This window comes from Pseudorca crassidens, chromosome 8 (assembly GCF_039906515.1).
Source record: "Pseudorca crassidens isolate mPseCra1 chromosome 8, mPseCra1.hap1, whole genome shotgun sequence".
In the NCBI taxonomy this organism is placed as follows: Eukaryota; Metazoa; Chordata; class Mammalia; order Artiodactyla; family Delphinidae; genus Pseudorca; species Pseudorca crassidens.
The window spans coordinates 66910022-66931655 of record NC_090303.1 but is presented as its reverse complement, the minus strand read 5'-3'; the positions used below and the strand labels follow the sequence as shown (position 1 = coordinate 66931655).

Below are 21634 nucleotides of genomic sequence, written 5' to 3'. Positions count from 1 at the left end.
CTTTGCAAGCTCATGTGTTTTATTTTATGCATTTGAAAACGTTATTTATAGAAGTGACCCATAGGCTTCACCAGACGGCCAAAACATCCATGACCAGGGGGCAAAAAGAAAGGAAAAAGAATCCCTGCCCTGCAGTGTTCCGGGCAGGGAGCAGAATGGCTTGACCTATATTTCCTCTGCCTTCCCCCTTCTTGATCTGGCAGATTTTTCATGTTTTCATTACCCAGTACCTAAGCTGCCTCTTCTTTTTTTTTTTTTTTCGTGGTACGTGGGCCTCTCACTGCTGTGGCCTCTCCCATTGCGGAGCACAGGCTCCGGACGAGCAGGCTCAGTGGCCATGGCTCACGGGTCTAGCCGCTCCGCGGCACGTGGGATCTTCCCAGACCGGGGCACGAACCCGTGTCCCTTGCATCGGCAGGCGGACTCTCAACCACTGCGCCACCAGGGGAGCCCAGCTGCCTCTTCTTTATGGATGATGTTTTGAGTCCTTCCGGTGTGCCAGGCAGGGTCTTTATTAGGACTGTCTAATTTAATGCCCATGACAACACCATATGGCCTAGGTGTGACGGTCTTCATGCAGCAGTGAGGGAGGCTCGGAGGTGTTGTCAAGCCCATGTATTAATTTACCGAATGTTCACTGAGCACCTGCTATATGCCAGGCTCTGTGCCAAATGCCCAGGTGACAAAGCTGTCTGTGATGATGCCAAGGTTTGACTCAGGCCCATCTGATGCCAGTGTGGGGGAGGCTCACATCACAGCAGGTGATGTTCAGGATGACAGGTGACACCACACTGTCTCTTTGAAGCCAGCCAGCAAGCAGCCAGCAAACTCGGTCACTCTTCCTTCTCTTGTGTTTCCATCCCACTTTGCTCCATAGCTCTCCTCCACTCTAAAGGTTTATGTCTCGTTCTCACTCCTTAGTCTGTTGTTTGCATCGACTTTGCCTAGAATAGACCATGGAGTTGGTATTTTCCCAGCTGTAGCAGCAACCTTAGTGATCCCTGCCAATGCCACTGGAATGGCCCTTTAAAATCTTTCTTTTTTGCAAGCATGAGCTTCTTTCCTGTAAGTGCATCTCTCTTCTCCAGAACTTTGTGGATTTCTAAGACCACAGGCTCTAATTTGCCCATCACAACCCAGGTTTAAACATTTGCACATGTCATTTGATTGAGGGGTAGGTTAAAATTGATAGCAGGAGGGCCTGGCAATCAAGTCTCTATCTCAAATGAATAGAAAAATGGGACTGTAGGGCAAGGCCTGGTCGACGTGGTTCACCCCAGCTTGTGCAAGTCCTTCTGTCCAAAACCAGGGAGGTTGCTTTCTTCCCTAGAAACATAGCCAATGTTCGTTAGCTGGGTTGGGCAAATACAGTATCAGGCATTTTTCTTAATTTCTTTTGTTTTTTCACATGTTGCAAGTGGAGAGCATTGTTCACCTGATTATCTACCTGGGCACCAGGATTTTATCAGTATCTACACACATACTCCATCAATTTGAACTCATACTGCAATACTGTTTTGCAGCCTACATTTTTCACTTGCTAACTAAAAAAATAATTCAGGAGGCTGCAAATAAGAAAAGAGTTTATTGGGGGTCTTAAGAATTGCAATTCGGAAGACACAGGTTGGGGTAACTCTGGAAGAGAAAGAGTCAGGGGCATATAAAGACAAAAAGGCACAGGGTTGTTAAAGGTTGCCTGGGGTGAGAACTGTGGTTGACTCTGACGTGAATCAGAAAATATTTGTCCTTAAGGAACCACAAGCTGTTTTAGGAAAGGGGTCCAATAAGTCGATAGACCATCACAAGTTATTTTAGGATAAGGGTCCGATAAGTATCTTGAATTTCTGGCAGGTGTTCTGGATCCCTTCATCAGGTCAAAAGGTCAGATTCCATCCAGTGTGACATGTGCATAGGTCACACTTCCTTAAAGGTCCCCAGCTTCATTTTAGAGAGGTCTCTTCACAATACGGACTCCATTTTTATTTTCCTTTCACATACTTCACAATACAGTGTGACATGTTCTCATATTATTAAACACTCTTTCATACCAACACTTTAATGGCTATATCATGTATCATTGGCCTGCTTTACCATTTTTATTTAAATTTTCCTTCATATTAAGTGACATTTGGAAGATCTGGTATGTCAGTCAGGGTTCAGTCAGGATACAGTTCAAATATCATTATTTGAACCGGGGAAATTTAATTTAAAAATCAGTAACTAGTGGAATCTGTTAACTGCGAGCAAAGGGGTAGCAAAGGACTCTGGTGGGTCCCCAGAAGGAGCAGTTGTAGCAAAGTAGCTGTGGCCTCTAGTCTGAGGAGGAGAGGGCAATTTAAGAACTAAAGACCCCCCAGGGGGCACGGCCCCCTTCCCCAGGGCTCTTCAAAGAGAGCATGGCTACCACAGAGGCATCACCACAGTGATGAAGGATGCAGGCCCGTGCTGAACTATGGGAGTGTGTCTTGCTGGAAGGTTGAGTAAGCAGAGCTGCTTGCAAGTGGCTTCTGGTAGGAGTAGGGCCTGAGGGTGGATCAGACCTGTGGACTTCTACACTTACTACTACTACTACTACTAAAATGGTGGCTCAAAAGAGAACTGCCTTTCTATGACCAGGCAGGATTATTCCAATGCTCTCTTTTGGTGAAGCTTAACATTCTCCTACGATGGCAAACGGGAAATGCTTGCAGGGTCCATCTCCAATATACAAAGTGAGGCCAAGAATGTTGGATTTAGGGTTGAGAGACAATAAATGAATAACTGAAACACTTGGGCTTGCTTTTAGTTGTATTTCTCTGTTATAAACAATGTTTCAGTGGACATCTTTTGTAAAATGTCCGCCTCTCTGATGTTTCCAAAGGAAAAATTCATAAAATTTGATTTTTAAGGCTTTTATTAAACATTACAAAATAACCCATGAAAAATGTGTCTCTATTTACTGTCCTTCAAGTTATGTGTGGGAGGAAAGGCACATATTTTTGTCATAGAACTTATTACTCACTAGCTTTTCGGTTCTTGGGTTTATCTATTGGATTGTGAACTTGGAGACTGGAGGTGCTCCGAGCCAGGAGTCCTATGGTTGGAGCCTGGGGTCTAACTTAGTAAGTGCCAAGCCCTGCAGTGATGGAGGCAGCTGTGTGTTGTTGGAACCCTCCACCACCTTGCCCGATCTCCTTAACTTACTCCCTTTCCATTCTAATTCGCTGCTGCTGACAGATTTATTTCTCTGAAACATCCCCTTGGTCATAATGCTCAAAAGCCTTAAATGTTTCCTCTTTGTTCATTGTATTGAGAATAAAAGAGAAGTGAAGAGAATTGACCTTGGGTGCTGGGCCCCTTGCTTCCATTCTTTTGATGAGGAAACTAAAGCCAATGGGCTTGCCCAAGGTCACATTGGAAGTCAGTTGGTCCAGGCTCAACCTGGAGCTTCCTTCCTTCCAGTTCACTGCGCTTTCCAGGCTTCCAGACCCCTGCTGGTCAATTGTCCTCACCACCTTGTTGTTCTCCCAGCACAGCACCTGTAGTGAAAGAGAGTCTATGAATACACGTCCGCATCCTTTGACACTCATACTATGTCTCTGCTGGTGCTTATCCCACCGTCGGTATTGCCAGAAAGATCCCCATCACCTTCTGTGCTCAAGGGACTGGCTACTCTGACTGCAAGGTGGATTCCATCTAAATAGTGACCTGCCATTACTTTTTTTTTTTTTTTTTTGTGCCACACCACATGGCATGTGGGATCTTAGTTCCCCAACCAGGGATAGAACCCACACCCCCGGCAGTGGAAGCATGGAGTGTTAACCACTGGACTGCCAGGGAAGTCCTATTACTTTTTAACAGATTGGACTCAGTCAATTCTTATCCTAGGGTGTTAGAGGGACACAGACGTGGATTGGGTTCTACCCTGAGCTTTTGGTCCTGGGGCCTGGACACCAGGTAGAGGCAGGTGTGTGCTCACTCCTGCCATATGAAAGTGGCTGAGGAAACAAGCATCTTCCCTGACTTTCTAAAAGGGTGCCTCTTTTTAAGCAGCAGTGAACATCTAATAGTGCCTGTTGCTTTAAGATAAGCATGTTCTTCTCCAGAAAAACACTGTTCTTTTTCTCTGTCTCCTACAAGTAGTTGATTAAAATGCCAAGGGAGGCAGGCATTCTCCTGCTGTTCCTCCCCTTGGGCTCACCACACCCTGTAGACTCCCTGGGCTCCTGCAGGCTGTCTGACCGCTTCGCTCCACTTCTTCCACCCAGGTCTTATTACAGGTAGAAAGAGAGCAAAGTGGTCCGGTCTGTGTTTACACAGCACAAATAAGTAGTTAACAGAATCTTACTTAACACCTGTCTTGTCTGTCTGCTCTTGGTTTGGGGAATTGTGTAAATGGTACATGGGTGCTGTGAAAAGTAAAGTGATTAAAGAAACACAATAACTGAGAATAGAACCTAGCTAGAGGCTTGAAGAAAGAGTGGAACAGAAGTCAAAGCAAGATCCTTCAAATCCACGGGTGATGATGAGCTACTAAAGCCATATGGGGCTGAGGAGTGGGTGGGGGGAGGAATGTGGTCCCTGATGGGAAGGACCCCTGGGGGAAGGCTGAAATATTAGTTACGGAAAATGTACATTTAGAATAGTTTGCCACCCTTTCTTCCTTATCCTTTTTCCCCACCTCACCTCTCAGCCTTTTTTTCCTGGCTTTTGCGGGTTCAGATTTATTTTAGGGTATTTCTGTCCTCCTCCTCAAATGTTAGACCTGTAGTCCTCTGTCTAGAGGCATTGCTCTGTAACCTAGCAACCGGCATGTCATATGCGGTCCTCACTTATTTCCTTCAGCCCAGAGATCTGAAGATCATGCAAATAGACACATAAAGGATGGAAAGGATCAGGTCTACATGCAAAATCAGTCTTTGTGATGATTGAGCAATGGATGCGAAGAACAGCCTTATTTCCTAGTAATACATCCAAAGTAAGGGCCTCATCACATCAGGAGAGAGAGACAGTGATAGACAAAGACAGAGCAAGGAGGGGAAGAAGGAGCCCAAGAAAAGATCCTGGAGCTTCCCGGGCTTGTGGGGTTGTAAGTGCCCCCTCCCCCGCCGCCTCCCCCTCTGACCTCCTGCTTTCCTTGCTCAATAGCAGGAAGAGGGGTAGAATTTGGAATTTTTGACCAGGGAATGATTCCTAATTTGTCTGGCTACATAGAAAGTTGGCATACTGAGATAAATTTCAGAGGGAAAAATATGACAACAGTGACGTTTTTCTGCAGGATCTTATTATCCAGTCCACACAGAGGCCGAGTCACTGAGCTGATTCTGTGAAGAAACACAAAGCCATCCTCTCGAGACGCCTGTGAATGTCAGGGGCTAGCACAGTCTGCCACTGCTGGCTTAGGAGTAACTGGGACAGTGGGGCTTTAGCGGGCTTTCACTGGGCCCCTTGTCATTCTTCCTGTGCATTGTGTGCCGTTAGGACGTTACCCCGCAGAAATGTTCTCTCTGCTGCTTTCTCCTCCTCAGTTTTGAGGAGCTGGCATTAGTCTCGTTTGCCTCACTTTATTACCTCGAATTTCAGAATACTTACTCTAAATGTGATGCATAGTCTTATGAATTAGACTGGGATGATTCTAAACTTTATTGTTCATCAGAATTACTTGGGAGCAGAGTGAAAATAGAGAGTCCCAGGTCCCTGAGTGTGGGCTTGGCGAGCTGGGGAGTCCCGGAAATCTGCATTTTAATACTCATGGTGATTCTAGAGCCAGTGGTGTGAAGATCCCATGAGAATCGGAGATTAAAGGCTGATTTCCTAGAGAGGGGCATGGGACAGTTTCTTGGCTCAGTGAGTTGATGGATACATTCTTCATTATTGCAGAATCCCCCTCTCCATTTGAAGGGAGGGAGTTCACTTTTATTTTTTGTTCCTTCCCCATGTGCTTTTATATGTCATTTAGTGGTGTTCCTTGTCTGGCCCGAGAGAGGTGACCTTGACTCTGTTGAATGCTGATGGATAGGTCTTGTTGAAAGCTGCTTCCCAAAGGTCAGTGGCATAACCTGTTGATGAGGCAAAGCTGGCCAGTGTATTAGTCACCTCACTAAGGGAGAACAGTACCAGGCCAAGCTGTGGCAGCGCCTCGGCAGGTAGAGGTGTATCGGTCAGGGTTCAACGAGAGGTGATGGTCAGCGGGTAGAGGGCGGCAGCCAATGGACAGGATAAGGAAGTACAATCACACACACACCCATACACACACACACAGCCCTTATTGAATGCTTGGAGGACTGCATCAAAGAAGGCCCCTCTGAAACAGACCTAGAGGCCTGAGACTGTGATAAAAGAGTGAGTGGCAGCTCCCCAGCCTTTGATGCGGAGCCCGCTGTGTGCTAGACCTCCCTCCTCAGCCATGCTGGTCTGCTGATAGAAGAGGCGTACAGCTGCTAACTGTTATTCTGCTGGATATGTGCTGCTGACTTCCTAAAGTCTTAGACTCAGGATAACATAGATGGCACTATTCTTTTTACTGATTGGATTACATATAGAGAGAGACTAGCTAAAAACAAATATGCATATGCAGCACTGTGCTTTTTAGATGTTATTTTTGCACTAATGATAAACAGCTAACTTTTTTTCGTGAGTGTTTGCAAGGTGTTTGCCATTCTCTGCTCTAAGCACTTTAAATGGATTGTTTCAGTTAATCCTCAGAACAGCCTTAGGAGACAGGTGTTCTCCTTATTTTACACCTGAACAAACTGACACAAAGGGCAGCTGTGTCACTTGTAGCAGATTCCCCAGGTGAGAAGTGAAATGTGGGTCCAACTGAGACTGTCCTATCTGGAAATCCAACTCTTAAATGATGCTGCAGCGTCTGGATGGAACTTATGAAATTAAGAGTAAGTCCAAGCCTTTTCCTTTGTCTACATCACAAGTTAGACAGCCTTGGAGAGCAAAGGGTGTCATCAGTCTGTGGCAGATGAGGTGCAATCCAGGTGATCTTCCTGATAGAATAGTCTCTGAAGCAGATGTCTACCATTGCCTATTTCTTTCAGTTTATCTACCTTTCTGTCGGGACCTTAACGTTTTTAATGCATATAATAGTGGCTCTTCTACTTATCTTTTTTATTCCAAAATACAAAATGCTGATTAAGAAACATCTTTTTAGGGAAAAGGAAGAGACAGAGGGCAAATGGACTGCCAACTGGGAAGGGAGGCGTGCTGCTCTCGGTGTAATAGTCCAGATCGCTCTCATTTTTGAACCAGTTCTAGGCCAGGCACAGATCATCTGTCATGTCTGGTTCTTACTACATCCTCTAAGCGATGACTTGTTCTTCCCATATTAGGGAAGAGAAAACTTAGATCAGAGCGGTTAAGTAGCTCGCACTGAGCACACAAGCTGGTGCGAGACGGAGGTCGTTTGAACCCAGCCCTGCCTGTCAGTGGTTTTAACACTGCTTTTGTTTTAAACAATCCTCAAGACCCTTTCTTCAAAGAACTCCTACTTGGGTCCCAGAAAGTCAGGAGTCAACGTTGCAGGAGCCAACATGGGGGCCTGGAAGTCAACTGCTTGAGGTCACCCCAGCCATACTCCCACCCGGTGCCCCGTGCCCAGGGCATCCCAGGGAACACCTGGAAATCTGCAGAGCATTTGTTAATACCGTTCTTACTTCTTTGCTCTCATATATGTTGACCAGGTGATGAGCTCCCCCCTTGAAGATAAAGGCAAGATCTAGATCTTCTTACCTTTTCCAGAGAGAGCACAGCATCTGGTGTCAGATATGCTCCCCACCCTGATGAGTGTGAGTCCGCCCTTCCCCCTCCATGATGTTGGGCAAATAATTTATCCTCTTGGTAGCTTTGGTTTCTTATCTTTAAAATGAGCATCAAGTTACTATGATGGTTAAATAAGCGTTCCAACAAAACCAAAAACCCTCACCCCAGTGCCTTTCAATAAATGTTAGTTTATTGCTTTTATTAGGAATGCTTCATCGTCACTCCTAATTTTCATGAGGAGAGATTATTGCTAAACCCTCCTGGTTTCTTCATACCCTCTTTCCCTACTTGATTCATTATTTGGGAAGAATAAACTGGGTCCCCTTTTCCTCTTGGGAAGGAACTTGCCTTTGGTCTTACCTCAACGGGTATGTTAACCTGAGGGTTTAGTTATCTGTCTGCTGGTTCTCACTCTCAGCCTTGTGTTCCACAATCACTAATAAAGGAGGTATTTTAGCCTTTCATCTTCTGACTCTCTTTCATTTAGAACCTGACAGGAAAGAGGTATGCTATGTGTCCGGCTTCCTTAATTCTATAATTACTATTTGTGGTCTTCCTCTCCAATTCTCACAGAGGCATAGAATTTTAGAGTTGAAAGGGTTTTTTTTTTAAAAGACTGAAATTCATTTCACCATCTCATACCTGAGCCTGGCTGCCAGGTGGCTATTCAGCCCTTGCCTGCACACTTCGGGTAATGAAGACCTTGCTCTCTCAAGAGGTGGCCCAGGGTGTCTGGCTGGGGATGCTCTAGATTGCGCTGAAATTGCCCGAGGAAGGTTTGGATCCGTCAGTATGGAGTTTTCAGGCGTGAACTCAGTATAAAACGTTCAGATTAGGTTTTCTTTGGGAGAGAGTATTGGCCTGAAGCCTGTTCGCTTTCAGATAATTCTTTTACAAAATTCATTTTCCAATAAGTAGTCAGAATTGGCTGAGGGAGAGAGTGAGTGTTCTATGTGTTTTTGGCAGCCCATCCTGAGAAATTTCCCAACAATTCAGCGTGCCTGCTGCATCCTGAGCAAATTCTAGCTTGGGACTTGTCTGAAACGGTACAGGAGAAGGGCCCACAAGGCACTTTATTAACCTCCTGGCCTCAGTGCTCCAGGGTGAGGGATGCGGTGTTGTGACTCCCAGAAGGCCCACTTTTGAAAGCTGAGCATGGTGCGTACTCTGGTGGCCGAAAAGAAAACTACCAGTGAAATTCTCCCTTCAATGCCAAAGATGCTAAGTGAAAGTTTCAAGACGCTCCCCTCAAATACACTTGCCACGTGGAGGTGGACCGATTTGGGATCTGCTCGCTCATTGATGCTGTTTGTTCTTAACTTCAACGCAAAATGCAGTAGGGACCAGCAAATGTTAAGAAACCAGGTTCCTTTCTAACCTTTCCTTTAAAAAAGAACAGCTTTATTGAGATATAATTCACGTACCAAAAAACTCACCTTATAAAGTGTTCAATTCATTGGATTTTACTCTATTCACAGATTTTTGAAATCATCACCATAATCAATTTTAGAACATTTAATCACCCCCCAAAACCCCTGAACCCATTAGCACTCACTCCCAGATCCTCCTCCGCCAGCCCTTGGAAACCATTAATCTGCTTCCTGTTTCTATGGAGTTGCCTCTTCTGATAAATGGAATCATAGAATATGTGGCCTCTGCCTCTAGATTCTTTCACTTGATGTTTTCAGGATTCATCCATGCGGTAGTGTGTATCAATACTTCATTTCTTTTTATGGCCTAATAAGATTCCATTGTATGGATTTACCACATTTTGTTTATCTGGTCATCTGCTGATGGACATTCAGGTTGTTTACCCTTTTGGCTATTATGAATAACATTTCTATGAACATTCATGTACACGTTTTTGTGTGGACATACAGTTTCGGTTCTCTTGGGTATATATGTAGGAATGGTATTGCTGGGTCATAGTCCCTTAATAACCTTTTTAAATTGCTTTTTTTGATTGCTGTCCTTGGGCCCCGTATTCCTGTTTTCTGAGTTGATATTCACTTCCTCTATACTGAATGCTGTCTGTGACTTGGTATAAAGAAACAGAACAGAAATAGACTCACGGACTTTGAAAACAAACTTATGGTTCCCAAAGGGGAAAGGTCGGGGAGGGGGGGAGGGATGAGTTAACAGTATGGGATTAACATATACACGCTACTATATATAAAATAGATAATCAACAAGGACCTACTGTATAGCACAGGGAACTCTACTCACTATTCTGTAATAACCTATATGGGAAAAGAATCTGAAAAAGAATGGTTATATGTATATGTATAACTGAATCACTTTGCTGTGCACCCGAAACTAACACAACATTGTAAACCAGCTATACTCCAAAATAAAATAAAAATTAAATTAAACAAAAAGAATTGAAGGGAAAAATATAAAGTTAGTACATCTGGGACCTAGTTTAAAGTTCTTTGTGAAATAACTAAAAATTACTCAAGTGAGAATAAACTGAATCATATGAATGCTTATTATATAGAGTCTCTGCTAGATTATATTTACCTTTGTTCTCTTCCTTCCCAAGCGTCCACTTGAAGAGTTACAAAGATTTTTTTTTTCTTTTCCAGAATCGCAATGAAATAAAAAATGGCACTATCCTTCGATTAACCACATCTCCAGTAAGTTGATCTTTGTTTGTAGCTTTCTAGTAAAGTCTTTGATCTGCAGTTTGTTAAAGGGATTATGGGATGTTAATTTTTCACGGTGACTTTTGTGTGAAACAAAAGATCTTTGGACGGTCCTCATATTCTGGACTGGCAGGAATGCCCCTCCTTCTATTTCCCATTACAGAAAGGGCAATTTTTTGTTCCAGGTTATGTGCAAGTAAATTGATCTTAAAGTTTGAGTTTGGGGGTCATCTCAGCAATTCTCATATTACCGATGGGATAACTCAGCTGTACCGATCGGTTTTTACCTACCTGTCCACAGATCCACCTAAGGCCATCTGAACAAATTCAGACAACAAACAAAGGAAATAAAACTAGAGACAGCCCGTTACTTCCCTTTGAAGTCAGAGGGTGTGTCTGTGTGTGAAAGAGAGAGAGTGTTTAAGCATTTTCTAGTTTTGGTCAGTTATTATGACAATTCATAAAAATATAGTTTAAGAAATGTTTGCCACTTAACGCTGTTTCACTGACAGCTGATTCTAGGAAAAAAAAAACAAAACACTTTAAAGTCTTCCAGATAAAAGCTGCTAAACAAAATGCTGCAGTATATTTAGATTACTATAGCTGACTGTGTTGCTTATCTTGATCTTTCTTGCTGGCTTATAGATACTTTGGGTAGTAACATTAGCATATTTAAACTACGTATTTTTCACAGTGCATTTTACTGCTCTCCTAAAAAATAATCTGCACAAAATACACCAAGTGTTACTATTTTCACTTGCATATGTGATGAAAACTGTGTCTAGCTCTCATTTTCAGTTTCCACTGAAGCCATGTGGTAGGCTAAAAATAAATTTAAAAATTGGGAAAAGCATCTGGCTAAAATTAAATTGTGGGTACTGTAACCACCACAAATTCTTCTTGTCGAAAATTACATTAAGAGAGGCTTACAAACTCCTGAACATTTTACCCAGTAACATTTCGAGCCTAAACACAGTGATGGACTCCATAAGAATATGCCGCTGGCGTTGGCTGAACTGTCTTTTGGTACCTTCTTTTCCACTTAATGGGAATTATGATTCATACTCACTTTTCAGTGGCTACATGATGAGCTGAGACATTTTTGTCTGCCTTAGCATTGATCTTCTTACTTTAGTCAGCATGAATTCATGTTAATTTGACCTTTAGAGACCATGGTTTCATTTGGGTTTTGTAGTTCCTATTTATCCTGCTGAAATTATTCACCTGTTTGATGGGCAGAAAGAGTACACCTTGCCTTTTGTTTCATCTCAGAATTAGAAAGGCACTGCTTTTTGTTAAAAATCTAGGTCTTCACTAAATGAAGTCAATTCTCTTTTTTATTTGCCGTGGGTTCATGAACAAAATTTCTGCAGCGCTAAGCTACCCCTTGAAAGAATGTTAGGTGTTGGGCAGGGTGGAGTTTGTCAGCATCTGAAAAGTCAAGTACTAACACCATGGCATGACTTGGCATCACTGGGGACAATGGAGCTTGTGCCCTTCATATACCCAGCACGGTGAATGGAGAGATGTGAAAGCCAGTGCACAAGGCAATACGATACGATGGAATTCACTACAAGAGATTGGTTTACATTTTCCAGAGCACAGTGGTCCCCAAACCTGAATCGTTGGTAGAATTTTTAAAATGCTGATGTCTGAGCCTTTAAAGAGAAGCTGAATAATGGTATCTAGGAATAGGGTCCAGGCACCTGCAGTTTAAGTAAGCATTTATGATTTGACTGTAGCCACAGGGTATAGAATTGGGAATTATACTATAATCAAGGTAGTTTGGATCTGTAAACTTCACTTGTTGCTGGTAGATTTTTTAAAAAATTACTTTGTGTTTGCCTGAAAAATATGGGTCAGCATATGCTAACTCTTTCACTTTTTACATACACAATAAAAATATATTTAAAAAAACAGCTGTCTCTATTAAATTTGCTAGGAGGTATTAGAGTACCATAAAGAAACTGGCAAGCAGTGTTGCGCTAGCTTTTACAAGTCCTTTCACCTACCTCAGCTGAACTCTCCCTGTAGCCAGAAAAGACGCGCACATGCCCACACTCGATACACACATGCATACACACACTCTTGTTTTAGGCCATGTGCAGCTGGGCTGAGTCTCACCTCCACTCTATCAGTGATGGTATTTTTGTTGATGGATTTATTTTCAGTCCTTCTCTATATAGAACTATCCTTTCTGGATTGTTCCTAACAAAATAGGGCATTAATAAGAGAAGATCGAAGAAAACAACCTGCATTTTTATTCTTTTAAAAGTCCGACACTTGGGTGATGGTCTTCCTCTGCATTGCACATCTTTAGACAGTCTCTCTAGTGACCATGTTAAACACGTGTCTTTTGTAGGTGTCCTATCCTTATCCATCTCTCCAGTATCATGAAAATCTAGCCATGAACATACTCAGGGAATGTGTACAAATGTGTGTGAATTTCTGAGCATTTCAGGGTTTGGAGACCTTCAGATTGTGCAGCTAAGTAGTGTGCCCTTGTACCTGCCATGATAATAATACCTATGGAAATCTAACCTGAGGTCACATGTTGCATAAAGAATATTTTACATAAATTTTGGCTAGTGTTCCTGTTAGAAGAAGCGTGCGTTCCCAGACCATTGTTTTCACTTTCCTGAAATTTTTGTTTTTAAAAGTTTTCACAGTAAATATATTTGTAGTCTTGGAGTGTGGAAAGCCACTCTAAGTAGGGCACAAAACCCAGAAGTCATAAAGAAAAAGATTGATAAATTTGACTACCAAAAAATAAAAACCACCCTACAAAACCTTCCTGTTTGGAAAGAATTCCAGAAACAAAGTCAAAAACAGCAAATTAAGGAAAACAATTAGCAACATGCATGATAAATAGAGGCCTAATTCCTCAATCTGCAGGATCTCTTATGAATAAATTAGCTGCCCCCAAAGCAGATGGCCAAAAGCTATAAACAAAGATGATTTCTTTCTCTCTCTTGATCTATAAATCTCTCTATATAGTCTATCTATAGATATATATAGATAGATGGATCTATATAGATCTATATATGGCTATTTAGCTATAGCTGTATAGATCTATATAGATATAGATACATATGAAAGAAAAAACTCAATCTTTCTCTCAAAAGAGATGAAAATCTACACTCCTAGATAACCAAGGTGTGAGGCAAAGACGCTGTGGTGTCAAGAGTACAAATTGGTACAGCCTCTTTGGAGGGCAATTTAGCTGTATCCACCCAAGCTTAAAATACGTATGTCTTTGTCCTAACAATTTTACTGCTGGGAATTTATCCAATAGATAGACTCACAAAAGCACTGCAGGACGCACACACACACACATACACACACACACACACACACACACACACACACACCATACACACCCATACAGGGCTGTATGCGTCATTGCTTTCAGTAATCAAAAACTGAAACCTGTTAACTGTCTATCAGTTGGGACTAGTTAAATGCATTAGGTAATAACCATGTGATAGAATACTGTGTAGCTGTAAAAAAGAATGTGTTATGCTGCCTCAGAGGCATCTAAAAATTTTATTAAGTGCAAAAGCAGGTTGCAGAACATTGTGTATGGAGTGACAACGTTATGCACAGGGAAAGGAGGTATATATGTATGTTGATAAAAGGATAAAAATGATTCTCAAGGGACACAAGAAACTGTTAACATTAGGCTAACTTTATTTATCATTTTATAACTTCTGGTAGTACTTACATATTTCTATACCATGTGCTGGTGTTATTTTTAATTAAATAAATACACACACAAATACATATCATAATGTCACTACCGTATACAAGAGGTGAATCATAACATTCCATGCTAAAACCATTCCAGTATTCCAAACTATTAGATTTTTTAAGAGCCGTTTTATATATGACCCGAGCTCTTCTTGCCTTTTATCCCTCATTCGGCCCGTGTGGACATATTAAATAAAACTGCTGATCCAGTATCTACTGTTGCTTTGTCAGCTCTAAGCATAACCCTGCCTTTCTGTTCTCTCTCGTTTGGAGAAATGATATTAGAGGCATCTGGGTCAGAGGGCTTGTCACACTGATTTTGGGGGCCAGTTACCCTAGCTAAAAGAAAAGCAGTGTTATCTCACTCTCTCTGTGGATTCAGGTTAGCAGAGATTCTTAACAGGGAGGCCATTAAAATTTTTGGAACCAATTTCTCTCCACGGAGCTGAGAAACTTGAAAAGAATTGTAAGCTGTCTTAAGTTCTATTTCTCTCCATTGCCCTATGAGCCTAACTCAGAGAGAAGCCAGTGGAGGCTTTCAGGCAGAGGAGTGACAAGATCACTCTGGCTGCTGCCCAAGAACAGACTGTAGGTGGCAGGGGGACAGGTTAGGAGCTCAGTGCAGCAGTCCTGGCAGGAGATGAAGATGGTGCGGGCTGCCTGCGTTGTAAGGATGCGGAGTGTCTGAAGGAGTGTTAGAGGGCAAGCGCTAGCACTTCCTGATACTTTGGATGTGGTGCCCCTTGAGAGAGGCTGCGAGGATGGCCCGGTATTTGGGCACAATAAACAGTAGTGCTGTTTACTGGAATAGAAAGTTTGGGAAGGGGAAAATGAAGAGTTCGAGATGCCTGTTATGTGCCCATGAGCACAACATGTCAACCAGGCAGTTAGGAATGTGTGTCGGGCAGCCTGGAGAATACAGGTGTGCCAGCCATCACAGGTACGTGGCATGGAAGGCCATGCGCTGGGTGAGGTTGTCTGCCACAGGGAAGGCAGGGCCCTGGGCACACTCTCAGGTTTGGAGGAGGAGCTGACCAAGAAGCCAACAGAAGAAAGTGCCTCAAGGAGAAAGAAAGGAACACTTAGGTGTGCTGAAGGCTGCTGAGACAGTAGGAAGATCAGATGAGCGAGGAGGGTGTGCTGCACAGAGGTGTTGGTAGCATTATGGAGCTGCTGTCCGCGGAGGCAGGGGTGAGGGTGGAAGCCTCGTGGAGGTGAGGAGAAGAGAGAGTATGAGGTGAGGTGAGTTGCAGCTTTAGACCGACTCTTTGTTCCAGAACTTTTGCAGAGAGTGGAAGCAGTGAAATGAGGGCCTGGCTGGAAGTGAATTGATTGGCTCAATGTACAAAGGTTTGTACATTTCTGTTTGTTTTTTTAAGACAGGACCAACCTATTAGATATGTTTGCAGCTGGAAATGATCCACTGCAGGGAGAGAAACTGATGTACGGGTGAAAGGGGAACAAAACAGAAGCAGAATACCTGAGAAGGTGAGAGGGTAAGGGCTCTAGAGCTGCAGGGAAAGATTGACCTTGGATAGGAAATAGGGGCCAGGTGCATAGAATCAGGAAGAAGCAAAGCGTGAGAGTAGAGACCCTGGGCCGTGTCCTTGGAAATAAGAAGATGAAGGAACTCTGGCTGTGCTTTTTGAAGTAGGAAGGTGCAGGAACTCCTGGCTGACCGCTTTGATTTCCTCAGTAAAATGTGAGGCAAGATCACTGGTGTGAGGGAAGCAGGGGATGGGGGAGTTTAAGGAGAGAAGAAAAGGTGTGAAGGAGTCATTTTGGAGGGACATAGCAGCCATTCTAGGAAAGCGTAGTCTGATTGCTGGGCAATATTGAGTGTACATTTGAAAATATCTGTGAAACCTGTGATCCTAAGGACATTTTAGATTACTTCTTAATTGGGATCACGGACCCGGAACCATTCTGGAAGTTTCTTGGGAATAATTTTAAGTAGGACCTTAAAGAACAGAGATGGTAAATACCTGGCACACCTGTACCATACACACCTGTTCTGTGTTCACCTGTGATCACTCGGAGGCTGTTTCCCTCTGAGCCCGGGCCCAGAACTTTCTCAGTCCAGGACATTAGGCAGTCACACTGAGCTGTTTGAGGGGCTCAAGGCGAAACTTGTTTTCTATCCTTAGCACAATTCCAGAAAATAAAACTTACTATCTGCTACAATCACCCATATAGCTGCTAGACTCTTTTCAGTTGTGCTACCTGCTTGAAAAATCAGAACTAAGGTTATTTTATTTTTTAATAATGTAGATTTCCCCCCAAACATAAAAATATTGCAGACTCATGGAATATTTGAAAAGTGAAGCCTGCTACAAAACATTATGTAGAATATTACAATTCATAAATAACAATGGGTCATATCTTGATTTGTTTCCTTGGGTTGTATTTATGCAAATATGTGTGCATAATATTCATTTATTTCTTCAAGCACTTAGTGAAATTTTTTTGAACTCCTGGTAAATGCCAGGCTCTGTTCTAGGTACCGGAGATAAAGTGGTGAGCAAATCTGACATACTTCTTCTCCTTTACATTCCAGTGGATACACGCCCACACCCATACACATATACCTCTGCCCCTCAAACAAGAAAATATATTTGCATCCTCCCCTTTCTCCTAATATTCCATCATGAAGATGTGCCCATGCTATCCTATATTCTCTGAAAGTTTCATTTTTAATCCCATATGATATTTCATCCTATGACTATATCATGAGTTTTTTAACCATTGTCCTATTGTTGAACATTTTGGTGGCTTCCAGGGTTTGAATCTAATGCTATTTTGAGAGCTCCAAAGGTACCACACATCTGTCTAGATATCTAAATGCATCCTTTCAGTCAGGGATGCTCATCACCACCCAGGATTCCTCCAGCTCCGCTGCTCATGAACTCCTTAGGCCGCCTGGCCCAGTCGGCTTGCCTGTCCTCACCTCCTGCCACTTTCTCCTTTGCTCTCCAACCCCAGATACATTGGTCCTCCTTCTGTCCCTCCAGACATGACGGACTTGTTCCTCCTGTACCTCCTTTGTACTAACCATTCCTGCTGCCCAGAATATCTTCCTCGGCCCTTGCCTGATGTGCCTGACTCCTTGGCAATCAGATCTCTGCATCAATGTTGCTTTTTAGGCTGCTTGTCCCTGAAAACCACTCCATCTTAAAAAGCCATCCGTCACTATCTCATTCCTCTTTTAGGTTTTGCTATGAACTCAGCGATATTTAATTTCTTACTATTAATTTGTTTTATTGTCTGCCCCCCACCTCGAGGACGTAAGCTCCAGGAGGGCAAGAAGCTTGCCTCCTGTTTGTTGCAGAATCCTAAATATATAGAGCAGCGCCTGGCTCAGAGTAAGCTTCCAGGAGTATTTGTTGAATCAGTGAGTGAGGATTCTGTCTTTGATTTTGAAGGGGCATAGCTGCCCAGGCTCTATCTTAGCTCCAGCATGGACAAGCTGTGTGACCCTGGGCAAGTTACTTAACTTCTCTACACTTCCATTTCCTTTGTAAAATGAAGATAATGAAAGCTCCTGCCTGATAGATTGAATGAAGTCCTTCAGGAAGATATTTTGAATAGTGGCTCATAAAAAACACTAGGTGGGAATTCCCTGGCAGTCCAGTGGTTAGGACTCCGCACTTCCACTGCCGAGGGCCTGGATTCGATCCCTGGTCGGGGAACTAAGATCCTGCAAGCCACGCAGCGCGGCCAAAAACTGAAAATCTCTAAGTAACTGTCAGCTGTTTTTATTAGTGGTATTAACAGCACCAAACACTATTAATTATGACAATGAAATCATTTTTGAGTCCTCATTATTATCATAATCTCTATAGTAAATGCAGACTTCCTGCTGGGAGAAAAATGTATTTTTCAAGGAATTCAAAGTGACTCACTTGGTTTAAATATTGTATGTTACTGTTAATGCTGTATCTGCATTTGAAAATTTTGGAGAATGGTACATCTTTGAACAATGTAGAAAGATAAATAAAGTGATTCTCCCTTTCTAAACAATGGAATTTAGGGTTTGAGCCGTTTGTCAGCTATATGGGTATCAGTGAACGAGTAGGAAAGGTTCTTATTCTCCTGCACCTTCCTTTGCTTCCTTCTTCTATTCTAGTTTCTGATGCAAAATGTCAAGTTTTGGTTATAATTACATGGGAGACCATAGTATATGTCTCTGACCAAGTGATAGCAGTATGGGTTTCATCTGTCTTGGTCACTGAAGGATTGCATTGGTTTCCCTGCTGAATCCCCTTCTTTCTGCGGGGCTGCTTCCAGGTGACAGTGAAGGGAAGCTGGACAGGGAGGAAGGGGGCACTTGGGGTGGAGTCCCTTTGCTCACAGTTCCTGTGTGGGTTCTGTTTTTTCTGCTCTGCAATCTTAGCCCTGTTATAGTTCACATGGGGCTCCTCTGATATTTCTAATCAGTTTCTGTTTGGGAGAAGATGCCTCATTGTTGGGGTCAAATATACCTTCTTCCCCTTTCTCAGAAATATGACAAGTTTCAAAGGAGAATATGAGAATGGCAGAGTGCTTCAACCATTGCAGTTTTGAGTTAATAACTACAAAGATATTCAGTTATTTCTATTAAGCAAAAACACAGGCAGAAAAATTTATTATCTTATTTTTCCTACCTTCTGTCCCAACTGAAAGGTAGATATGGAAATCTTGACTGGGTGAATGAGAAATACAGAAGACACATTATTATCTAGAAGTTCAGCTCCTCCAGTATACTTCTGTCCTGCATGTAGAAGCAACATGCAAATGCCTTAAAAAGGGGAACTTTAATTGGAGACAAAGCTGCTAATTTGGTTGCCTAATTATTTAGGCAATAGCTAATGCACAGTGAAACACGAGTTGTTGAAAAGTGGAATTTACAAGCCGCATTGTGCTGTGCTGGAAGACTTTCCGAAACCCAGAAAGATGATTTGGGTGTCTAATGAAGCTTTTAAACATTGTGTGTAGGCAGTTATTACTCAGAGTATTGACGGAATGGGTGAACATGCTGTATAAATTTGTGTAATTGCTTAATTAAGCAAATAGCTTTCTGTCATTTATAGATAATAATTTTACTTAAAAAGTAAACATTCTCCCCTCCGCACTGCCATACCCGCTCCATTTCTGGGGTTTTACTGTTCTTGGGTTCTTGCTTCTCCTTGAGATGGGAATATGGGTCCTGTCAAAAGAGGGCAACTGATTCCCGCTGTGAAATTGACAGGCATTGCCTGAAGGTGGAGTCATTATGATTGGAAACCTGCCCTTGGTTTGTAATACTCATCTGGTCTTGTGCTTTTGGCCTTTGAGTCTTCATTTCTCAATGAGATGTTAATATTTTGTCTGTTGTGGTTTCCTCCGTGAATACTGTGCTTTGTTTTTGTCCCCGGTGAGGCTCAAAACGCCCACCAGCTCCATGAACGAATCCAGTCGTCGAGTATGGACGCCAAGCTGGAGGCCCTGAAGGACTTGGCCAGCCTCTCCCGGGATGTCACGTTTGCCCAGGAGTTTATCAATCTGGATGGCATCTCTCTCCTCACGCAGATGGTTGAAAGCGGCACTGAGTAAGCATCTTTTACCTAGACTTCCAATCTGTCCTGTACTTTGTAATGTTTTGGGTATTTGTTACTTTTCTTGTACTTGCAATTTCTAGTTTTAAATGCCAGGAATTGTCTAGGCTCAGGGAAAAAAAAATGGCGTTTAAGATAATGTGTGGTCTGTGGTTTCGTAATGTATCACTATGTTCTCCACCCACCAACTAGCCATTATCTAAGACAATCTCTGAAATTTTAGATTTATAAGGAAAAATATTAGTCATTATCTCTAAGGGCCTTTCCAACACAAATTATAATTCTTCAAAATATAAATCCCTCACATCCTTTGCTTATCCCTAAAAAAAGATTTCCTTCCCTGACTCCATTTTTTTAAAAAGTTAGAATACCTCCTTATGTTTCAAAGTCTTAAACCAGGTCAAAATAACATCCCTGAAGTAATTTTTTAAAAAATTAACACTTGACTGATGAAATACATGTCCTTAATTATTTATCATTAAGTACAATAAACATTTATTAGGTACCCATTGTGTGCAAAAAAGTGGAAGTTGGGAAAATTTTAAATGATGTGAACCGTGCCATCTAAATATTTATGGAGGCAGAATTCAGTTGAGGTACAATTCCTCCTGAGGGCTGGGAGTCTAGAGGTTGGACCAGTTACATCTCATGGAACCTTATAGGGGGGTGCGGGGGGAGGTATCAGTGAATGGGCCTTGAAGGAGTTTGAGTTCTACCATGAGCAAGGAAGGAATGGGCATTGGGGAGCTCACCTTCTCAGGGTAGGGTTTGATCTCTGGTGTGATTCTCTGGCTACAGAGCCAGATGGGTCTAGCTTTTACATGTGTGGACAGATAACTCCCTTGACCACAGAATACCAGGGTAGGGTCCACAGGACACTGCTCATTTCCGTATAGTCAGGTGCAACTGGTGAAGACTGTTAGAGCATGCCAGTTAGAGCATGTGAGAATGCTGAGCCAGCTAACTACATAGTAATTTGCTAAATAAATAATGTGCAGAGTTGAGATAGGCATTTGTTAGGAAAGAATAAATAGCATTTAGAATTGGGGTGTAAACCTGGGCCAGTTAAATCTCTCTTCAGTACGTGGTGATTTAAAGAATGACCTGCTGACTGTACATGGTAGAGACCTATCTTGACCCACTCCCTTCCTTCCTTCCTTTCTTCCTTCCTGTCTCCTCCTACACTTGGCATTATTTAGCCTCTGTAGTTGGCACTAATGAAGGTTCTTTTTTTCCCCTCATTCAAAGAGAGCATGTTTTATAACAGCAAGAATATCTCCTGTATAAGAATGTTCTCTAGAGTTTGGAGTTGGAGGCCTTCATAAAGAAGTAGAGAAAATATCTAGGAGTGAATGGGGGCAGGGGAGTCAAATCCAAGAGGACTGGCAGGCAGGACTGGGTGATCTGGAAAGGCTCAATTGTAGACAGGTATCATTTATTTTTTTGATGATGACTAAAACTCTGCTCATTACATTTTTGGCAAACATCAGCTTAGAGTAGGGCAGAGAATCTCAAATCCTGGGTGTTACCAGAATCCAAAGTGGTTACTGAAAAATGGGGGTTGGAGCTTGAAACAGCTTGAGGAGAGTTAAATTAGTTTAAGGATCCAGGAGACTGGCCCAAGGAAAAGGAGAAAGAGGGTTCTGTCTTTGGTGGACGCTCCAGCTGAAATCAAGGGTAGCGCGTATCAGATCCCTCGTTCCTTGTTACTAGTGAGCAGTGGATTGCGAGTTGTGATTGCAGCCACCTTCCCTGGTAACTGTGGACAGCTCCATGGGACTGCCACGTGTGGTAGACCCCTCTTCACGCCCACCACTGCTTCTGGTGGGACAGTGAGCCCTGGGAGCTTCTGCCTCCATCACATTTACAAGGTGTTAGATAAAAATGTAAACCTGTCCTCATGTTTATTGATTTATC

The 21634-nt window shown here is 42.7% G+C and overlaps 1 protein-coding gene across 7 annotated transcripts in view; it reads left to right on the top strand.

The window, feature by feature from the left end:
• ELMO1 (engulfment and cell motility 1) overlaps positions 1-21634 on the top strand; it is a 547361-nt gene that overhangs the window by 148696 nt on the left and 377031 nt on the right. For all 7 annotated transcript variants that reach the window (XM_067746730.1, XM_067746728.1, XM_067746734.1 and 4 more), the window contains 2 exons: positions 10335-10385; positions 19542-19711. In XM_067746730.1, coding sequence (XP_067602831.1) covers positions 10335-10385; positions 19542-19711 — 221 coding nt within the window. The remainder of the gene's footprint in view (positions 1-10334; positions 10386-19541; positions 19712-21634) is intronic.